General features: G+C 34.1%; 1 protein-coding gene across 1 annotated transcript in view; it reads left to right on the top strand.

The window, feature by feature from the left end:
• Positions 1-19568, top strand: part of LOC137240891 (uncharacterized) — a 156478-nt gene that overhangs the window by 118965 nt on the left and 17945 nt on the right. The window contains exon 2 of the mRNA XM_067767828.1: positions 3382-3545. Coding sequence (XP_067623929.1) covers positions 3382-3545 — 164 coding nt within the window. The remainder of the gene's footprint in view (positions 1-3381; positions 3546-19568) is intronic.

Here is a 19568-nt window from a genome sequence, read left to right as displayed (position 1 = left end):
TTGTTCTTTCTGCTGCTGCTGCTGTTGTCGATGCTACTTTTGTACAACCTGTCGCCTTTGCGCATGGTCACCTGTATTTTGTTAAATTAATGATGCTACATGAGTTTGTTTGCTCGTGCCAAAACGAAAAACAAAAAAGTGAGAGGCGTGTACATTTAATAAGATTTATTAGAACATTCATTCGTTATTGGCGCACATTGTATGGGGCGCTCACCTTAATTTTTCTTGACTACATTGCGCATGCGCGTAGAATTTATGTGCTTTCTTTATTAATTTTCTGTAGTATCTGCTGAAATTTAACCGATAAATTTTGTCGAATTAATCGTTTGGCCTCGTTTAAATTGCAAACGAGCTGGTGCAAGAGGGGGGGGGGGGTGTGAGACGCACTGGATCTTTTTTTCTTCCGTTTATTGATGTCAGAAAGCGCTATTAATTTCACGAAAAATGTTTTCGTGCAAATTATTGACATCTTAGATACGCAAGATGTTGGGTTCGTACTTTCGGTAATTAAGAATACGGGTATTATTGCCATAGACATTACAGACTGGTTGTTCAGTTAATGGCATCTTCCGGAGCAAGATAAGTTTTCAATTACAGCGCAATATTAGAAAATATTATAAAAATACTTTTAGCCGCTTCATAGGGCTTTTAAGCTTGGCACCACCAAGTAGTAAATTAGCTACATTTCATTGCTTGGCGAAGAAAGCAAGGATGCCGTAAATTTTGTGTCTCCAAAAATTAAAAGTGATTGCCATTTTCGCATACACAGTGAGACCGAAATTCCGCAATGGAATGTATACCCTTGATTTAAAGGCATAACCATTTTTAACAGCAATATTTAGGATACTACGGCTAAGGCTGACATGTCCAATGCAGAGACAGTGTTCTTCGGATATGTCGGAGTCACCATGGATTAGTGCCCGGCTCGGGATAACATACCTCTTCCACTCCGCATTGACTCTGGTTGGCCGACGACATTCCTTATGGGAGTATGGAGTTCCTTTAGACATAACACCTCCTCCACTACCCTCAAACCATCCTATCCACCCATAGTTAGAAACCATTAGACGGTCTTGGACACCTACTATGCTGGTATGCGATAATAAGGGGACACAGAGTGTGTAAAGAAGGCCAATTCTTTAATGCAGCGCCGAAATCTCCTTGAAAGATCTGACTCTGGCCGTACACCAGTCAAATTGTGGTGATGGCTAGCTGATACAATTCTGCCCCCATTCGAATATCCATCAAGTAGCATCCACAGCGACTTCAAATGGAGGCAAAATGCCGAGTTTCTTTCTCCTTTCTCGTGAACTGAGCCTGTCAATAGAAGGATGCACTATAAATTGCTGCTAAAAAAGCTTGCTTATTTTCTTGAGTGCCACATAATTTGTCGGAAAATGCGATAGTTACTATGTCGTATTGGATTCGACAAAGAATACACAATTACCCAACCCTAACGTTCATTTACGTTGATTGCCGGTCGATGTCGATTAAGGTCCTTGAAGGTGTTTGGGGCCGTCTTCATATTCTACTAGTTGGAATGAAATTAACCAGAAGCAAATCTTCTCGGAGCTCATGTTCGAAATTTTTATACAGCCAAACCAATTCATTTCTTAGAGGCAGGAGTAATAAATCATTCGACTGATCTTTTGAGGGTGCTCACGAGGATCGGTCGGCAAGTGAAAATGTCTGGAAAGACTAGGTTGCATATGCCTTCTTGACTCTGGTGCTCGAAGCCTCAAGATTGGTGCTAGACTACACCAAGTATCATATAGGTATCTTGACACTCGGATGAGATGGCTGACTTGCAAGAGGGGGCATATTCGTTCCGTCTTTGTTGTCCTGGAAGGGATTGAGCATGCCGCTCGCTACATGTAAGCTCACCTTGAAAGGGATTTTCCTGCTACCACACTAACCTCTTGTGCCTGAATGGATTTATAACCGACCACATAGCAATTGGGAAGCATGCACAACGGCTGGGCACTCCCTATAATGATTACTGTAGGAGCTTCAAAGACGAACAGTTAAGCATTTTCTATGCGATTGTCCTGTGCTTTGGCGTAAGAGGAAGAAATCTCTGTGACCTCCCTTATTTGACGATCTTTGTAATCTGGCTAAGCTGGAACCTAAGAAATTCCTGGCGTTTGCTGAATCGAGCTGTTGATTTGAGTAGGGGAGATATCCATGTGGTACCACAACGGGACCTTTTTGGGCCCAAGTGCACTGCTGGTCGCACCAGTGGCCACTCTAACCTAACCTAACCTAAACCAAGAAAATTACCATGTAGCTTCCCCGTACAAATAAAAAAAAAGCACTCAGCCTTAAATCTCTTCGAAAGGCCTTTTATTTATTTATTTTATTCCACGTGCATCCGTTACCGTTGCTAAGCCCAAAACGTCTAGAAAAGTGGTAGCATTCAAGGCATGCATTGCATTAAGACGGTGTCGCATGTCGCATTCGTATTAAATCTATGCTGGCATACAACGAAGGTGAGGCGTGGGAACAGCAATTTAGAGATAAGAACCATTACCGACGAGTCGATTTGTAATCCTTTTTTATCGTCGTTTTACCAACGAGACTTAAACAAATTATCAATTTGTTATTGAATTTTTATAAATTTATTACCGATAAAAAACGTTATCGATGAGTTATATGTTTGATATCGAATAGTGTTATCAAAATTCATCGAAAGTGTGTCGATCTTTATGGTAAAGTTATCGATTTTTTATTGAAAATGTATCGATCTCTTATCGAAAAATATCGATTTGTAATCAAAACGTCATTGGTTTGTTTCGTAGTGTTACCAATTTTGTATGGACGAGTTATCGACGTGCTATCGGTTGGTAAACAGCACTTTATTGATTTGTTATCGACTAGTTATCGATTTATCATCATCGTTTCATTTGTTCACTTTTAATTCGGTTACGTTGAACTGGCCGGTCCGTGATGACCCCATATAATACTCTATGAGTCCATAATGTAATAAATTAAAATAAATACCTCACATTGTATGAAATTGAGCTCATGAATTGCTTGAAAGGCAAACAAATTCTTTTCTAATTAGTACTATATTGAATTTATCTATTGATACTAATGCTCTTATTGTGCTTAAATTGCAGCAACTTTGAACCAATTAAATGTGCAGTTATCTACAACTGTAAATAGCTGGCGTGCGGCAGTAAATTGTTGAAGACATATTAGCGTTTGGCTGAGATTTATTAGACTCTTGTGCTGCAACAAAACAACAAAACGCGAAATAAAAATTTAGAAAAAAAGAAAAGCAGTGAAAAGTGTTTCCTTTCTGTTTTTAACACAAGCACCAATACATATTCAATTATTCCTTTTTACAATCATACATGATATCTCCCGTTTCTATTGCAGGTGTTCGCGCGCCTCGTTTGCTTCGACCGCAGTAGACATATGGAATTTTGTGGCTGCAAGCGCCAATCAACATTTCATTGCAGCAAAATCCTCCGTAGTGCCACAAGATTGTCAATCACGTGAAAGGAATCAGATGTTTGTAACAACAGCAACAGAGTTTGCTGGTAAGTAATATTACTACTTTGTATTAGCACAATTTTATTTTGTTACAATGTAGGTAGAAAGTTTTATTTGTGTGGATTTTATTAGTGAGTTAATTGTACTTCTTTGAATATATGTCAACCAAAAGATCGATTGCTGTCAATGCGGGCTACTGTCATTTCCTGTACATGTGCTATTCTGTGTGGCCTGCAAGTAACGGATGTGATACAGTAACCCGTTCGTTAGGTATATAAACGGAAATTATGTAAGATACAGGGTGACACAAAATTTCGTTCAGGACTTTGTCCATGTATTTTCAATAAACAGAAAATATATTGTGACGAATATTAGCAACACTAAGGTATACTATCACCTCTAAGTCAATACTAAGCAGACAAATCAATCATTATGTATATACATATGTCCATACAAGCAGCGGAGAGAAACGCAAAAACACATGCATATATCTGAGATACTCCCAAAAGTAGGCAATCATCTGTGGAAGTATCACTCACATATACACGCGCATATGGTTATACGAGAAGCTATAATAATCGTGCATCTGTAGTTATAGCTTAGAAATTTATAGCTGGTAAACGAGTAGTAAATTATAGAAATAGAAACGCCTAGAAGTATGCTAATGAGACATCACAGAGCATAAAAGGATTTAAAGCTGAGTAAGCAGGATAAGTTTGATTTAAGCACGCTATCTGTTGAGAAGTAGAAGTGTTATTGTGAAAGTAGTCTAATAAGGCCATTTTGCATTATTGAATATTGGATTTGTTTATTCAACAGTTTAGTGATTCGAACGTTAGCAGAAGGTTGCAGCTAAGAGGAATTTCACTAAATTCGTTACAATGTAATACAGTTTTTTGAGTTTAATACAAGTTTTTCGAGAAACCCATGTTCAAAACTCCCTAATCAGCTGACTTCTACTCATCACATCTCCGTCGCTTGCGAGTATACTTTTTTATCGTAGAAAGATGAGATTAGCATGCTGAAGCTTAGGGCATTCGCTATGACCACAACGTGCTATACCTGGTCTTTCTACGATGAAAAAATACAATCGCTCTCGGCAAAGCTGTAATGAGGGGAATCGGCTGAAATCAGAGTTACGAGTACAGATTTCTCGAAAAAGTTGTTTGACAATGAAAAACTATTATATAATATATTTGGTCCACCTTGGTACGGGGACTGTGTAGACAAAGTACTAAAACAAAATTCCGAATCAACCTGCATACTTGCATATGCTATATATGTGTAGATAACAGTAACAAAGTCCGTTATAAATACCGGGAAATGAGTGCAAGGAATACTTTTTCCAACATGCTCACAAGTTTACGGTAGTGGTGACTCCAGCTCCATTACTTTTTCCACCTTTCTGAAAAAGAGAAACATTGTCCAAATTGAACGTAGTAATCGTTTGGAAGCAAAGTTTTGTTCGGTATGAATCTATCTTTTTCTAAAAATTATATCTGGCGAGCGTTGAGTTTCAAAACCCCTTTCTTTATTTTTTATGGTTTCGTTGCACTGAATTGCCAAATAGATAGTGCAATCCATCTACTATGAGCTAAGATCAATATGATGACCCTCTCGCACTAAAGTCGCTTTTTATAGGTTGGATGGGCTGTTGCTTTTGGCCATTTAGTTATCTCTCATTTTTCTGTATCTCATATTTGTAGACACTTCTTATAGCGTTAGCTTACGTCCCTTCATACGTGTGTTACGTGCTCGTTGTTGTTGAGGCAAAGTTGTTATCTATTAGTGCGAATATTTTTCTAATTGCATAGTCATATGCAATACTTGATAACATTAACCAAAACCCTGATGGAATAAATACGAAAATATCGCAAGGCATTTATTGATACTGAGCACTGTCACTCTTTCCATGGCACGATTTGAAGTGGCACGCCCTAGAGCCTACTGTCCATCTTCAGGTTAAGCCTGCATTTTCGTAAAGTCTGGATAGGTGTAACTTGTTTAAAAGTCTGTGGATATGACTTCAATAATTTCTCACTCAATCTTTTGCTTTTGCAGCACTGCTAATTTTGATATCTTGTAAAAAATATATATGAGCGGCCGCTGCAGTATGGTGGTAACGTGCTCCGTCTACCACACCGAAGATCCTGTGCTCACGCCCCGGGAAAAAGCAACGTCAAAATTTTAGAAACAATTATTTTCTGAGCGGGGACGCTCCTGGGCAATGATTTTTCTAAAAATCAGAGTGTATTTCTGCCATGAAAAGCTTCGCAGTGAAAATTTATATGCCTTGCAGATGCTGTTCGGAGTCGACATAAAACATTTAGGTCCCGTCCCGCAAATTTGTAGGAAAAATTAAAAGGAGCACGACGCAAATTGGAAGAGAAGCTCGGCCTGGAATCTTTCCGGAGCTTCTCGTGCCTTACATTTTTTTATATTTATAAAGAGTATATGAGATGATTCTAGAGTTCGACAAACGGTTCTCGCGATAGTCGGTGTGGGAGCAGAAGACACAAGTGATGGATTCATATATGCAGAGAAATGTCCACAATTATAAAACACCTTTAAGCTTTGAAGTAATGTTGGTTTTAGTACAACATAAACTTCAGACTATACTTTTTGCAAAAGCTCCAGCTGCTCAGTGGGCCTTGTCTGTTTCGGCAGTATGTTTTCATTAAGCTACCAGAGCGAAAAGGACGAGAATACATTAAAGGTGCAGAACGGAAATCCACAAAAAAATTTACTTATATAGAAATAACAAATTATCTAAAGCAAGATTACTTGAAGGAGACCATTACTGTATCGCAAATGTACCACTTGAGGGTCTGTTAATGGTGTCCTTCAATTTGAACTGTCAAAACCCACTCATTCTCTAACCGCAGCATTGGTAAATTTTTTCCCGTAGCAATCCAAAATCCTGCAACTAAACTTCAAACAATCATCTGGAAAGGTCAGAAAGAAAACCAATGTTATGCAGAGGCTTAGCATCTGCAAAGCTAACTGAAATATCGTATTTTTAAAACTGTGATGGCTATAATGCCTACGCATTCGCAGTAGAACGTATTTAGCTCAGAGATAATGCTCATATTTGAATCATAAAAATCACATAATGATAGCTGATAGCCCCAATATTGTTGCATTACTTAGGAATGATTGTTGCATTCTCTTAGTCCGAGCTTGTACGTGCGAGGTGAATGCCAGCGGGCACTTTGGTACACTGGTTATCACTTGCAGCCCGCTCCTAGAAAGGTCATCCCCAGATCAGGTAGCCTAGCGCTGGGCTCACGCCACCTCTTACCAGGTGCCCATATCCTTCTGGCCGGCTGTTGATAACAAACGTAGAGCGACATTATTGTGGTTTAGTAAGGCCAATCGTTCAGTAAAAATTGGGACGTTGAAAGTGCAAAAAGGAAATATAAAAGCACTTTAATACCGATCTTGACAAATTAAAAAAAATATTAAGAAATACCCCATAATCTTATATTCTTCCAAAAGCCTCTGATTTTAATTCCTTCTAATCAATTTTTGATTGTATGCAGCTGCTGCTGGCGAACTAACAAACGACCAATCTCAATATTATTGCTCAGAATAAAAAAATCAAATACAGAAGAAATAATTGTGTTGTGATGATCATGTTTTTATGATAGGCTTAAATCGGCTAACTTTTACGACCGAAAAGTGCTATGCGTAAAATTGAATATTGAATTGAGAAATTTGATGAACAAAGCGGTATTTACATTAATGTTTATTATTCAAATGGTGAATTGTCTGCAAAGATTATTACTATAACGGTTACAAAAAATGTTGGTATAATAGACGAATAACAAAAAAAATTACGTGATTGCTTTCAGATAAACAACAAACAACTTTGATACACATAATAGGAATTGGGAGAATAAATTTTTATTCTCTCTGTTTCTTAAATTCCCATTTTAACTTCAAACAGTGTTAAAATAAATTCTAATTAATTGAAGTCATTTCTTTTCATGACTTCATTTAATTTAAAGAAAACTCAAAGTCATTGTAATGATAATAGAGGTGAAATAATTAATCATCATTTGTGGCAAAAGATGAATAGCGAAATTCCAGCATAGCAATAACTCATAAACTCTCCAAGATAGAATATACAAAGACTAGAACAGGTAATATGTAATTACCAAATAAATGAAATCGAATTACAAAAGATACATACATTGGTATTAGAATACTAGAAAGTTTATATGCTTATATATATATATATAGATAGATTTATATTCACGTATAAATATGTATAGTTAAAAAAAAAAGTGTTAGACAATGAAACAACTGCATGATTTGCTGTCTTTGTTAGCAAAGATTTAAAAATATTTTGATTTTTTAACCACAATCATAATTACAGTTTCTGGTTTCGCCTGCTTTTCTGTTGATTTTTGATTAAAGTGATTTTTTTTTTTTAATATATTCTCCTTGTACATATACATATGTGCATATTAGGGTGTTCTTTGAAAATCGAATGAATGTTTTGAATGTTTTTTCCAGTCTCTAATTTTCAAACTGTAATGCCAAGGACAAATATACAATATTTCACCTGAGTGGTGCACATTTCTCAGCAGAGCTACTTTTCTCAGCATAGGTCTAGTGCATGCGGAACTTCATAGACCTAGTGAATGCTCCCAAATCCATCTTCTATGCGCTGGCATTGAACCCGGCTTAAGACACCTAGCCAAGTATATCTCAAAACGTTCTATACATGAGAGTGCTGATAGTTGGAAGGCTTTAAAAGTTTACGATAACTTAAATTTCATCCGTGCACCGATTTCGTGGCGAAGCACAAACGCCAATGCATAGTAGTCTTCCTGGAGCTACAAATACAATCGGCCGAGCTCACTGGGATTCCATAAATTAATGGTAATAAGACCATCCATGATCATCCGTTTCCGATCTGCATTTTCGAAAAAAAGCCCTGGCAATATCGTGGAAAACACCTAAGGCATACTATTTGAATTTCAAGTCTTTCAATCAAATATGATATCAGCTATTTCCTTTGTATCGCTACCTCCCCACGTATTGCAGCAGGCATTAGTGTTCGCATCTATGATGAGCAATCTTTATTTCTGCTCATGGGGCCTTCACGTTGTGGGCCATGTTGCAGCGTACCATCACGAAAGTCTGTTCTTTATTCCGTGCGATAGCTACCATCGCTAGGTCACCAGCGACGAAATTATAAAATTATGAAATATGATTATGAACATGAATATGAATATGATAACTAGTATTAGTATGAATATGAATACGAGAATGAATATGAATATGAATGTGAATATGATTATGAATATGAATATGAATATGAATATGAATATAAATATGAATATGAATGTGAATATGAATATAAAAACATGAATATAATATGAATATGAATTTTAACGTGAATATGAATATGAATACAAATATGAATATAAATAAGAATATGAATATAAGTATGAATATGAATATGAGCACGAAGATGAATATGAATATGAATTTAAAAATGAATATGAATTTAAACATGAATATGAATATGAATATAAATATGATTATGAATATGAATATGATTATAAATATGAATATTAGTAGGAATATGAATATGGATATGAATATGAATATGAGTATGAATATGAGTATGAATATGAATTTAAATATGAACATGAATATGAAAATAAATATGAATATGATTATGAATACGAATATGGATATGAGCATGAATGTGAATATGAATATGAATATGAATTTGAGTATGAATATGAATACGAAAATGAATATGAATATTAATATGAATTGAATATGATTATGAATACGAATAAAAATAAGAATATGAATATGGATATGACTATGATTATGAATATTAATATGAGTATGCATATGAGTATGAATATGAATATGAATTTAAATATGAATATGAAAATAAATAGGAATATGATTATGAATACGAATATGGATATGAGCATGAATATTAATATGAATATGATTATGAATATGAATAAAAATAAGAATATGAATATGAATATAAATATAACTATGAGTATGAATATGAATATAAATATGAATATGAATATGAAAATAAATATGAATATGATTATGAATATGAGTAGGAATATGAAAATAAATATGAGTATGACTAACACTATGAATATGAGTGTGAATATGAATATGAATATGAGTATGAATATAAGTATGAATATGATTATGAATATGAGTAGGAATATGAAAATGAATATGAGTATGAATAACACTATGAATATAAATGTGAATATGAATATGAATATGAATATAAATATAACTATGAGTATGAATAAGAGTATGAATATGAATATAAATATGAATATGAATATGAAAATAAATATGAATATGATTATGAATATGAGTAGGAATATGAAAATAAATATGAGTATGACTAACACTATGAATAAGAGTATGAATATGAATATAAATATGAATATGAAAATAAATATGAATATGAATATGATTATGAATATGAGTAGGAATATGAAAATGAATATGAGTATGAATAACACTATGAATATAAATGTGAATATGAATATGAATATGAGTATGAATATAAGTATGAATATGAATATGAATATGAGTATGAATATAAGTATGAATATGAATATGTATTTAAATATGAATATGAATTTTAACTTGAATATGAATATGAATATGAATATGAATATAAGTATGAATATGAATATGAGCACGAAGATGAATATGAATATGAATTTAAATATGAATATGAATTTAAACATGAATATGAATATGAATATAAATATTATTATGAATATGAATATGATTATAAATATGAATATGAGTAGGAATATGAATATGGATATGAATATGAATATGAGTATGAATATGAGTATGAATATGAATTTAAATATGAACATGAATATGAAAATAAATATGAATATGATTATGAATACGAATATGGATATGAGCATGAATGTGAATATGAATATGAATATGAATTTGAGTATGAATATGAATACGAAAATGAATATGAATATGAATATGATTATGAATATGAATAAAAATAAAAATATGAATATGGATATGACTATGATTATGAATATGAATATGAGTATGCATATGAGTATGAATATGAATATGAATTTAAATATGAATATGAATATGAAAATAAATATGAATAAAAATAAGAATATGAATATGAATATAAATATAACTAAGAGTATGAATATGAATATAAATATGAATATGAATATGAAAATAAATATGAATATGAATATGATTATGAATATGAAAATAAATATGAATATGAATATGATTATGAATATGAGTAGGAATATGAAAATAAATATGAGTATGAATAACACTATGAATATAAATGTGAATATGAATATGAGTATGAATATAAGTATGAATATGAATATGAGTATGAATATAAGTATGCATATAAATATGTATTTAAATATGAATATGAATTTTAACGTGAATATGAATATGAATTTAAATATGAATATGAATAAAAACGTGAATATGAATATGAATAGGAATATGAATATTAATATGAATTTGAATATGAATATGAATATAAATATGATTATGAATATGGATATGAATATGATTATGAATATGAGTATGAATATTAATATGAATACGAATATGTACATGAATATGAATATGAATATTAATATAATTATTAATATGAGTATGAATATGAACACGAAAATGAATATGAATATTAATATGAATATGATTATGAATATGAATATGAGTATGAATATAAATATGAATATGAATATGAAAATAAATATGAATATGATTATGAATATGAGTATGACTAACACTATGAATATGAATGTGAATATAAATATGAAAATGAATATGAATTTGAATTTGAATACGAATATGAACATGAATATGAATATGTATATAAATATGAGTGCTAAGGCGAATATGAATATGAATATGAATATGAGTATGAGCATAAGTATTCAGTTCTCATCCTCAACGCCGACTCCGCGAGCAGAGCTGATAAACCTTTGCTTCTGATGAGAGGCTTAACTGCTTGATTTGTCCACGTCAAATGCCTCAAAAGCGAGGATGAGTTCACTCGACGCTACTTTACTAATATTTACTAAGATGTAACAAATGAGTAGCTAAACAACTTAGCACTTTTCGAGCAACCTTAATTTGTAGTTTATTGAATTTGCAAAAATATTTCTTAGGTAAAAGTGACCACAAACAATAGCTTTATAAACAGGTGTCTTATACTAGCAGCTTAAGTTGCTAGTAAGAGTATTCAAAACTGCAGCAAGAGTCCTATAAAACAGTATATCAATCTTTTACTTCGGCTCATATAAAGTACAAAATTAGTCTTATTTGGGACGATCATCACAAGATTACTTATAGATGAGCGCATGACGCTTTGAATTTGATTTCCTCTCTAAGCATTTTTTGGCTCCGAATGCTTTTCGGGACTATTTTACATATATACATATGTCGAATAACCCTGCAGCCTTTTTCGTATGTTCCCCTTCCAACTGGTTTCCACAACAATGATTCATCAAGCATCCGTCACAGCACAACACTAACAGCTAGGTTAACAATAGGTAGCTGACAGTAAAAAAAAAAAAACAGTATTAAAACAACAAAAGCAATCGCAAGAGCTGTAATAAAAAAATACAAAAACAGCACAGCAACTTTATTGTTGGTTGACTTACTTTGCTTGGCTCACATTGCGACTGACACGACAACCACAATTACATCCGGTAATTTAATGTAATTTTAAATTTTTCTCATTTAAATTGCATGCAATGGAAAAAATTATATGCATAAGTATATATATATATGAATGTTGAAAGAACTCTCAAACTCTCTCTCACTCGTAAAAAAATCAAAATATATTTTTTGTAGCTAGAGAAGGATCCAGGTGGTGTTAAATTGACTCCAAATGATGTAAATTTTTTTTAAGGAATACTTTAATTTTAAAATAATATTCGATGGGTGCATAAGACTGAATCATATATTGCACTCTTAGAGAACTGCGCGTGTAGCTTTCCTACTAAAGGCGGGGAAGATCTGTCGCATGTATCTAAAAGACTACAGGCTCATTAGTGTAACATCATTTCTGCTGAAAACCTTTGAGAAGCTGACATATGTGTACATAAAGTCAAACGTGGATGAAAAGCTGCTCTCCACAACACAACATGCGTACATCAAAAGCTAGTCGGTAGAGATAGTGAAAGCCCTAATATAAGGAGTATGCTGTAGGAGTTCTTGTTGTTGTTGTTGTAGTAATAAGGTTGCTCCCCGAAGGCTTTGGGGAGTGTTAGTGATGTGATGGACCTTTGCCACATACAGATCCGGTATGTTCTGGTAATACAGCACCATTAAGGTGCTAGCATGACCATTTCGGGGAAGATTTATATGGCCACATTAAACCTTCAGGCCATCATCCCTCCCTCCTCACCACCAAGTTCCATGAGGAGCTTGGTTCGCCAGAGTCTCCTCTGTTAGTGAAACAGGATTCGCGCGGATAGGTGAGGTTGACAATTGGGTTTGGAGAAGCTGTATATTGCGCTGGCAACCTGAAGGGTTGCGCTACACAGCCCCTTGAATCTGGTACTTTAGTCGCCTCTTTCGACAGGCATACCTACCGCGGGTATATTCTGACCCCCTAACCCGCTGGGGGTATGCTCTAGGAGTCTTCTTGAACATTGCCGGGGCTTTCAATAATGTTTATAAATGGGCCATTATTGATGGTCTTAATTACATTAAAGTACATCCCGCCTTAACCAGATGGATCGGCTGCATGTTAAATTGCAGGAAGATTACATCACTATGGGGATTGTATGAGGCCACGAAATCAGTGGACAGGGGCATGCCGCAGGGTGGGATCCTATCACATCTGCTGTGGACGCTGGTCATGAACCAACTACTCAGGCTATTCGATGAGGGATTCGTAAAACTTACGGCTTACGCAGATGACGTTACAATTGTCTTAAGTGGAAAGTGCCTTCTAAAGATTAGCTGCTTGATGGATCGGGCACTTCGGGATATTTATATCTTGGTTGACAGCACACGCAGAAAAGACGGATATGGTCTTGTGAAATATATTTAGGAATCATCCTAGACGGTAAGTTGTCGTGGAAGTTCAATTTGGAAGAGAGAGTTAAAAGAGCCTCGACGGCACTTTATGCATATAAAAGAGTGCTGGGGTGTACGTGGGGACTATCGCTCTCACTTTTTCATTAGGTATTTACAGCAATTATAAACCCTATTCTATACTATGGAGTTCTTGTTTAGTGGAAAGCCACATAAAAAATAACCCACCTCAAAAAAATTAGAGGGCTATGCAGGCTATAAATGCTCAGCATTATGGGAGCCCTGAAAACAACCCCGAGGGAGATTTTAAAGCCACAATGGAAGTGGAATAAAGCGCTGGTCTGTAAGGTCTTACAACCTTAGACTAACACAGTTGCTCCTATCATTAAAAAGAGAGGACTGTAGACTCATGACGGGTATTCTGACTGAACACTGCCTTCTGGCGTCACATGCTTTTAAATGAGGCTTGGTCTGTTTGCCAGGCTAAGACTCCAGCTATTAGGAGGGATACAGCTGTCAGATCTAGATGCAGCAAGTGGCTTAAGTCCTACGAAGCTTCTAGTATTTGCCAAGGGGTTGGAGTTATTTTATAACATAGATTCTGATTTTTGATAGGGGTTTTCAGTTTGGTCGTTAAATAAACGTCCGTTAACGCTACGGACTCATTCAGTCTATGTGAGGTAATCGTGGACCGGCCAGTTCAACCAAACCTAACCTAACACTAATTTTATGAACTTATGTGTATTGAATAGACAATCAGAAAACCATGCATATAGCTCTTGCTATTTCGTGCAAATTATCAAGTTAATGCGTCATTTAGAAATGAATTTGTTAAGCAGTTTTGCTGTTTTTTCTTATCACCAATAGACAACAGATACATATGTACATATATAGCAGTGTATGTGTTAAACATGTGTTTTATATAGCAGCGTTATTTACTAAAATATGACAATTTAAAAGCAAATTCGTGTTGCTGTTTTGAAGGAAAACAGGGCAAACTTATTCAGAAATACATATGTAGGTCATTACCGTTTTTTGAAATAAATTTTTTTTTTCAATATTCCGCAAAAACTCTCACATGACATTAAAACACATTACATAAAAAACTAAATTGAATATAGTATAAAAAAGTTAATTGAGTAAATCAAAACACTTTATTTTATTTTTTATTTCTTTTTAATAATTCATTTTGGCATGATTTAAGATAAAATACCATGACATAGCATAACATAATATAACATAATTTAACATAAAATAATAAAAGATAGCATAACATAACATAACATGTAACATAACATTGAATATCTTGACATAACCTGGCATAGGTCCTTATGGGAGTCTGTGTACAGAGACAGAATACAGCGTTAGTCAAGAGTCGTCTCAACTGAGCCTGCACAACCAACTTAATGGCGACGTGCTTTGAACGTACTTGCAGACCTGCCAATGTTTTAACGAGACGGAGACGGTACCGATATTAACCTACCAGCCGTTTCGGCAAGGCGTCACCCTTGCTTATTAAGGTAGTAGCCTATCGTCATCGCCAGCCCATAGCAATCATTTCATAATCATATTTGCAGTTCTGGTCAGCAGGATCTTACTGGTCTCGATCCTGTGGATGCTTGATGTGGTATTTTAGGGCGGCATCCTAACGCCCTTCCACCGGAATTTTGGGATTTGTTCGCCCTGAGTACTTAATTCACTCAGTACATCCCGTCTTGTGGGAAGCGTTCCTCTATCCACCACCTGAGGAGGCGCCCGGTAGGGGACCGATACCCCCGCGGGTTGAAATAACCTAATATAACATAACATAACATAGCATTACATAACATAACATAACATAACACAACATAAAATGTAACATAGCATTGAATATCGTGACATAACCGAACATAACATAACAAAACATGGCATAATATAGCTTAGTTTAGCGTATAATAATATTCGAGATGATATAACAAAACAAAATATGACATACATATATGTTACACAACATATCGTTTATAAATTGAATTTAATAATTTGGCAAACTTAGCAGCAATGAATAACATAGCATAACTTACCAAAACATAATGAACTAGTATCTACATAACATAACATAACATAACATTATATAACACAGAATGTCATGTTAACCCTCTTATAGATTGGGGCGTCTGGCCAGACGAGAAGGCTTTATTTTCGTGAATAACTTTACTGCTATCCACCCGATCATGAAAAGCTTTAGTGACTTTTTAAGTTTAGAGGCGGTCTTTATAAAAATTCCGAAATCGATATCTTTTTCTTCTTATTTTATCTGTTTTTTTTTTTACCAAAGTTGATTATGTCACTTTTTAGCGTTTTCGTCTGGCTAGACAAACATATTTTTAAGCCTATAACACCTCATAGATCGAATTAATTTCAAAATTTATCAATAAAAATTCGAACTTATCACAGTGTGCGACGAGTTTTCTTCAAAATTAAATACAAATTCAAATATTTGTTCAAAGTGGAAAATTTCGTCTGGCCAGACGACAATGCTAAGATGTGTTGAATTTATTCAACGCTAATCGGAGGGTTAAGTACTTTACTTGTAATTTTATAAAACATTTACAAACTTTAATAGACATCGGCACAACTTATCTTTCAATGGCATAACATATTAAAGCATAACATAACACATAATGACATGTTAAGTACTTCAGTTGTAATGTTAAACAACATTTCAAAACTATAGTAAGCAAACATTTATAATTTATGAACCTATCAGAGAAGAGACAATATATGTGACCCGGTCTATGAAAAGGTGGCTTATGACTAAAAAACAAAATTGCGAGAAACAGCTGTTAAAAATAAACAATGCATTTCTTCAGTTTCTTAGTAGTAGTAGTTTTTTTTTTTGAGTCATAAGCCACCTTTTAATAGATCGGGTGACATATAGAGAATTCCCCAACTTTTTCAGTTACTTGAATAATTGGTTTATAAAACTCTAACTGTCGTACTAAAAAATGTGTTAGTGTATTATTTTTTGCTTATGCTCGACAAATCGCTAGTCCCTTCAGCTCACGAAGTAATTGCTATTCATTTCCTACACAACAAAATCATTTCTCATTACAAAACTTCATAGTCATCATTATTCTTATTTCACTTTACTACCCTACTGGGGAATAGCTGCCATTGTTGGCTATGCCAAAATGGTTTGATCTAATAAGCTTCCAACCTTATAAGCCCAATTGGCCATTTAAGCCATTTTGGTCAGTCACTTTGGGAAGCCATTTTCATTGCTTTAGCTTGAACAGTTTGTGTCAAGAGCGGTTCATCAAATGTTTCATGTTAAGTTGAGTGGGTATATATCTACATAAGTATATATAACGTAAATGTGTTAAGCGTACGGAACAAATATACAACGGTGTTCCCGCTGTGTTTGAGATAATTCTATAAGCGTAGTATGTGGACTTTGCTTGCAAATGATTAATGATTGTAATATCAAAACGAACTGTTTTTCTATTGCCATAACTAATTTTGTTTAAAAAACAAAAATCTAACAAATTAGTGTGCAGAGATTTTCTAAAGTTTAGTTTAAGGGGTTTGTCATCACGATTTTGTAAACCTTTTTTTAATTTTTTACGAAGCATTTTTTAAGGTTTTATGTGTTAATAAAAATGCTGATAATGTTAGATCAAAATCTGATAATAACTACGAAGATAGACACATTTTAGGCATAGAAATTTAAAATAAATATTACAATATTTAAATCCTACCGCTATTACTATTTATATTCTTTGTTTTAAATTATGCACTACATAAGGAACCAATACTGATTTACCGCCAACATGTAACGAAACCGTTTAGCCTGCTCAAGAAAATCTAAATTCAACTGCAATGGTACATGCAAACCTTATGAAGCTGCAAAAAATTGTCCCCAGCAAAGAGAAGCTGAAAATCGGTTGTGCTATTTGCACAGTGGAAAGTAGTAATGTTCAAAAGATTTAAGAAAACTACAAAAAAAGTAAATGAATTCAAATTGACCATAAAATTTTATATTTGGTCATAACTTTGCATTTCTGTTGTGGGACAAACGCTTTTAGTGAGAGGGAGTGCTGTGGTATACGCTTAGAACATATGCAAGGGGAATTGACAAATAAAAGCAGGAAATATTTTCTGATAGCCGTGTTGTTTTGTTTTTTTTTTTTTTTGTTGAGTGAATGTAAATACAATTAAAAGCAAACAGAAGAGAAAATGAAAAAAAAAAAAGAAAATAGACAAAAATGGCCATGAAGATAACAAACAAGCTCAATGCTACATGCAAATAATTCTCGACAAATCGATATGAGTAAGAGCACAATACGAATACTTGTACTAATAATAATGTTAGAGAAGAGGGCCTTATATTTTTGCTTCACTTTCGTCAAATTAAACCATACCTAACACAAATTAATGTGACGTAACGTAACGTAATAAGGCATGCATAACATAAAATGATAGACATAATAAGATATTAAAATACAATAAGACATACAATAACATAACATAACATGAAATAATGTTGCAAAGCATACCATATCATTACATAACATTACCTGACATAACAAAACGTATCATAACATAACATATCATACCACAACATAAAACAACTTAACGTGGCATTACATAACATAACAATACATACAAAACATAACATAACATAACAATTCATAACATTGCATAGCGTAACATAATATAACATAATACAACACAATATAACTTAACACAAAACAACACAAAATAACATAACAAAATGTATTATAACATAACTTACCATAACATAACAAAACATCACATAACATAACATACCATAACATGGCATAACCAACCAAAGTGGGTTAGGGGGTTAGAATATACCGGCGGTAGGTATGCCTGTCGTAAGAGGCGACGAAAATACCAATTAGATTCAAGGGCTTGTGCAGCGCAACCCTTCCCGGTTGCTAGCGCAATATATAGCTTCTCCACACCCAATAGTCAACTTCACCTATCAGTGGCGAATCCTGTTTCATTAACAACCAAGGCTCTGGCGACCACGGACTCCTCATCGATCTAGGGGTTGTGGGGGCGGTATGGCCTTAAAGGTCACATGTGGTCATAACAAATCCAAGATGGTCGGGCTTGGTACCGTAACGTACCGGAAAGTACCGGATCTGCGTCCGACAAAGGACCATCAACATCGATAACACTCCCAAAGGCCTTCGGGGATTGTCCTAATCGCCACAACAACAACAACAACAATATCCAATAACATAACATGACATAATGTTGCAAAGCATAGCATATCATGACATAACATTACCTAACATAACAAAATTTAGTATAACATACTATAACATAACATAACACAGCTTAACATGATATCACCTAACATAACAATGTACAAGGCATAACATAACATAAAATGATATATCATAAAATAACATAACTTAACTCAACCCACCTTGGCATACCATCACAAAACATAACATCACATAATATGCATAGTGTAACATAACATAACATAACATAACATAAAAGAACACAATAAAACATAACAAAATCTATTATAACATAATTTACCATTACATAACAAAACATAACATAACATAGCATAACAAACATAGTATTAAATAACAAAACATAAAATATATAACATGGCAGCTCTTTTGAAGCCGTCACCTGTCGAAACGAAGTCTAACAATGACACAGCTGGACGTAATGCAGAAAACAACGCGATGCATTCGTTATGCTAACTTTTTGATTGGAATGCGAAATTGAAATCGATCATCTCTAACAGTTTATTATGAGGCAACATTTTCCAAGTTCCGTAAAGAAAGTTAAGAAGTAATATTTTTGAGTTCACCACTGAAAAACTCCATTTTCTTGACAACTAAACCGCAAATGCCAGAAACTTTGAGATTTCTGCATAAATTCCTCTCAGAAAATATATGCACTTCTTGCTTTTATATATTTCCCAAGTATAGACGATAAAACGGAGGAACTGAAAA

Source organism: Eurosta solidaginis, chromosome 2, assembly GCF_040869045.1.
Source record: "Eurosta solidaginis isolate ZX-2024a chromosome 2, ASM4086904v1, whole genome shotgun sequence".
Taxonomy (NCBI): domain Eukaryota; kingdom Metazoa; phylum Arthropoda; class Insecta; order Diptera; family Tephritidae; genus Eurosta; species Eurosta solidaginis.
The sequence above is the reverse complement of the archived record's forward strand: the minus strand, read 5'-3'. Positions and strand labels throughout refer to the sequence as shown.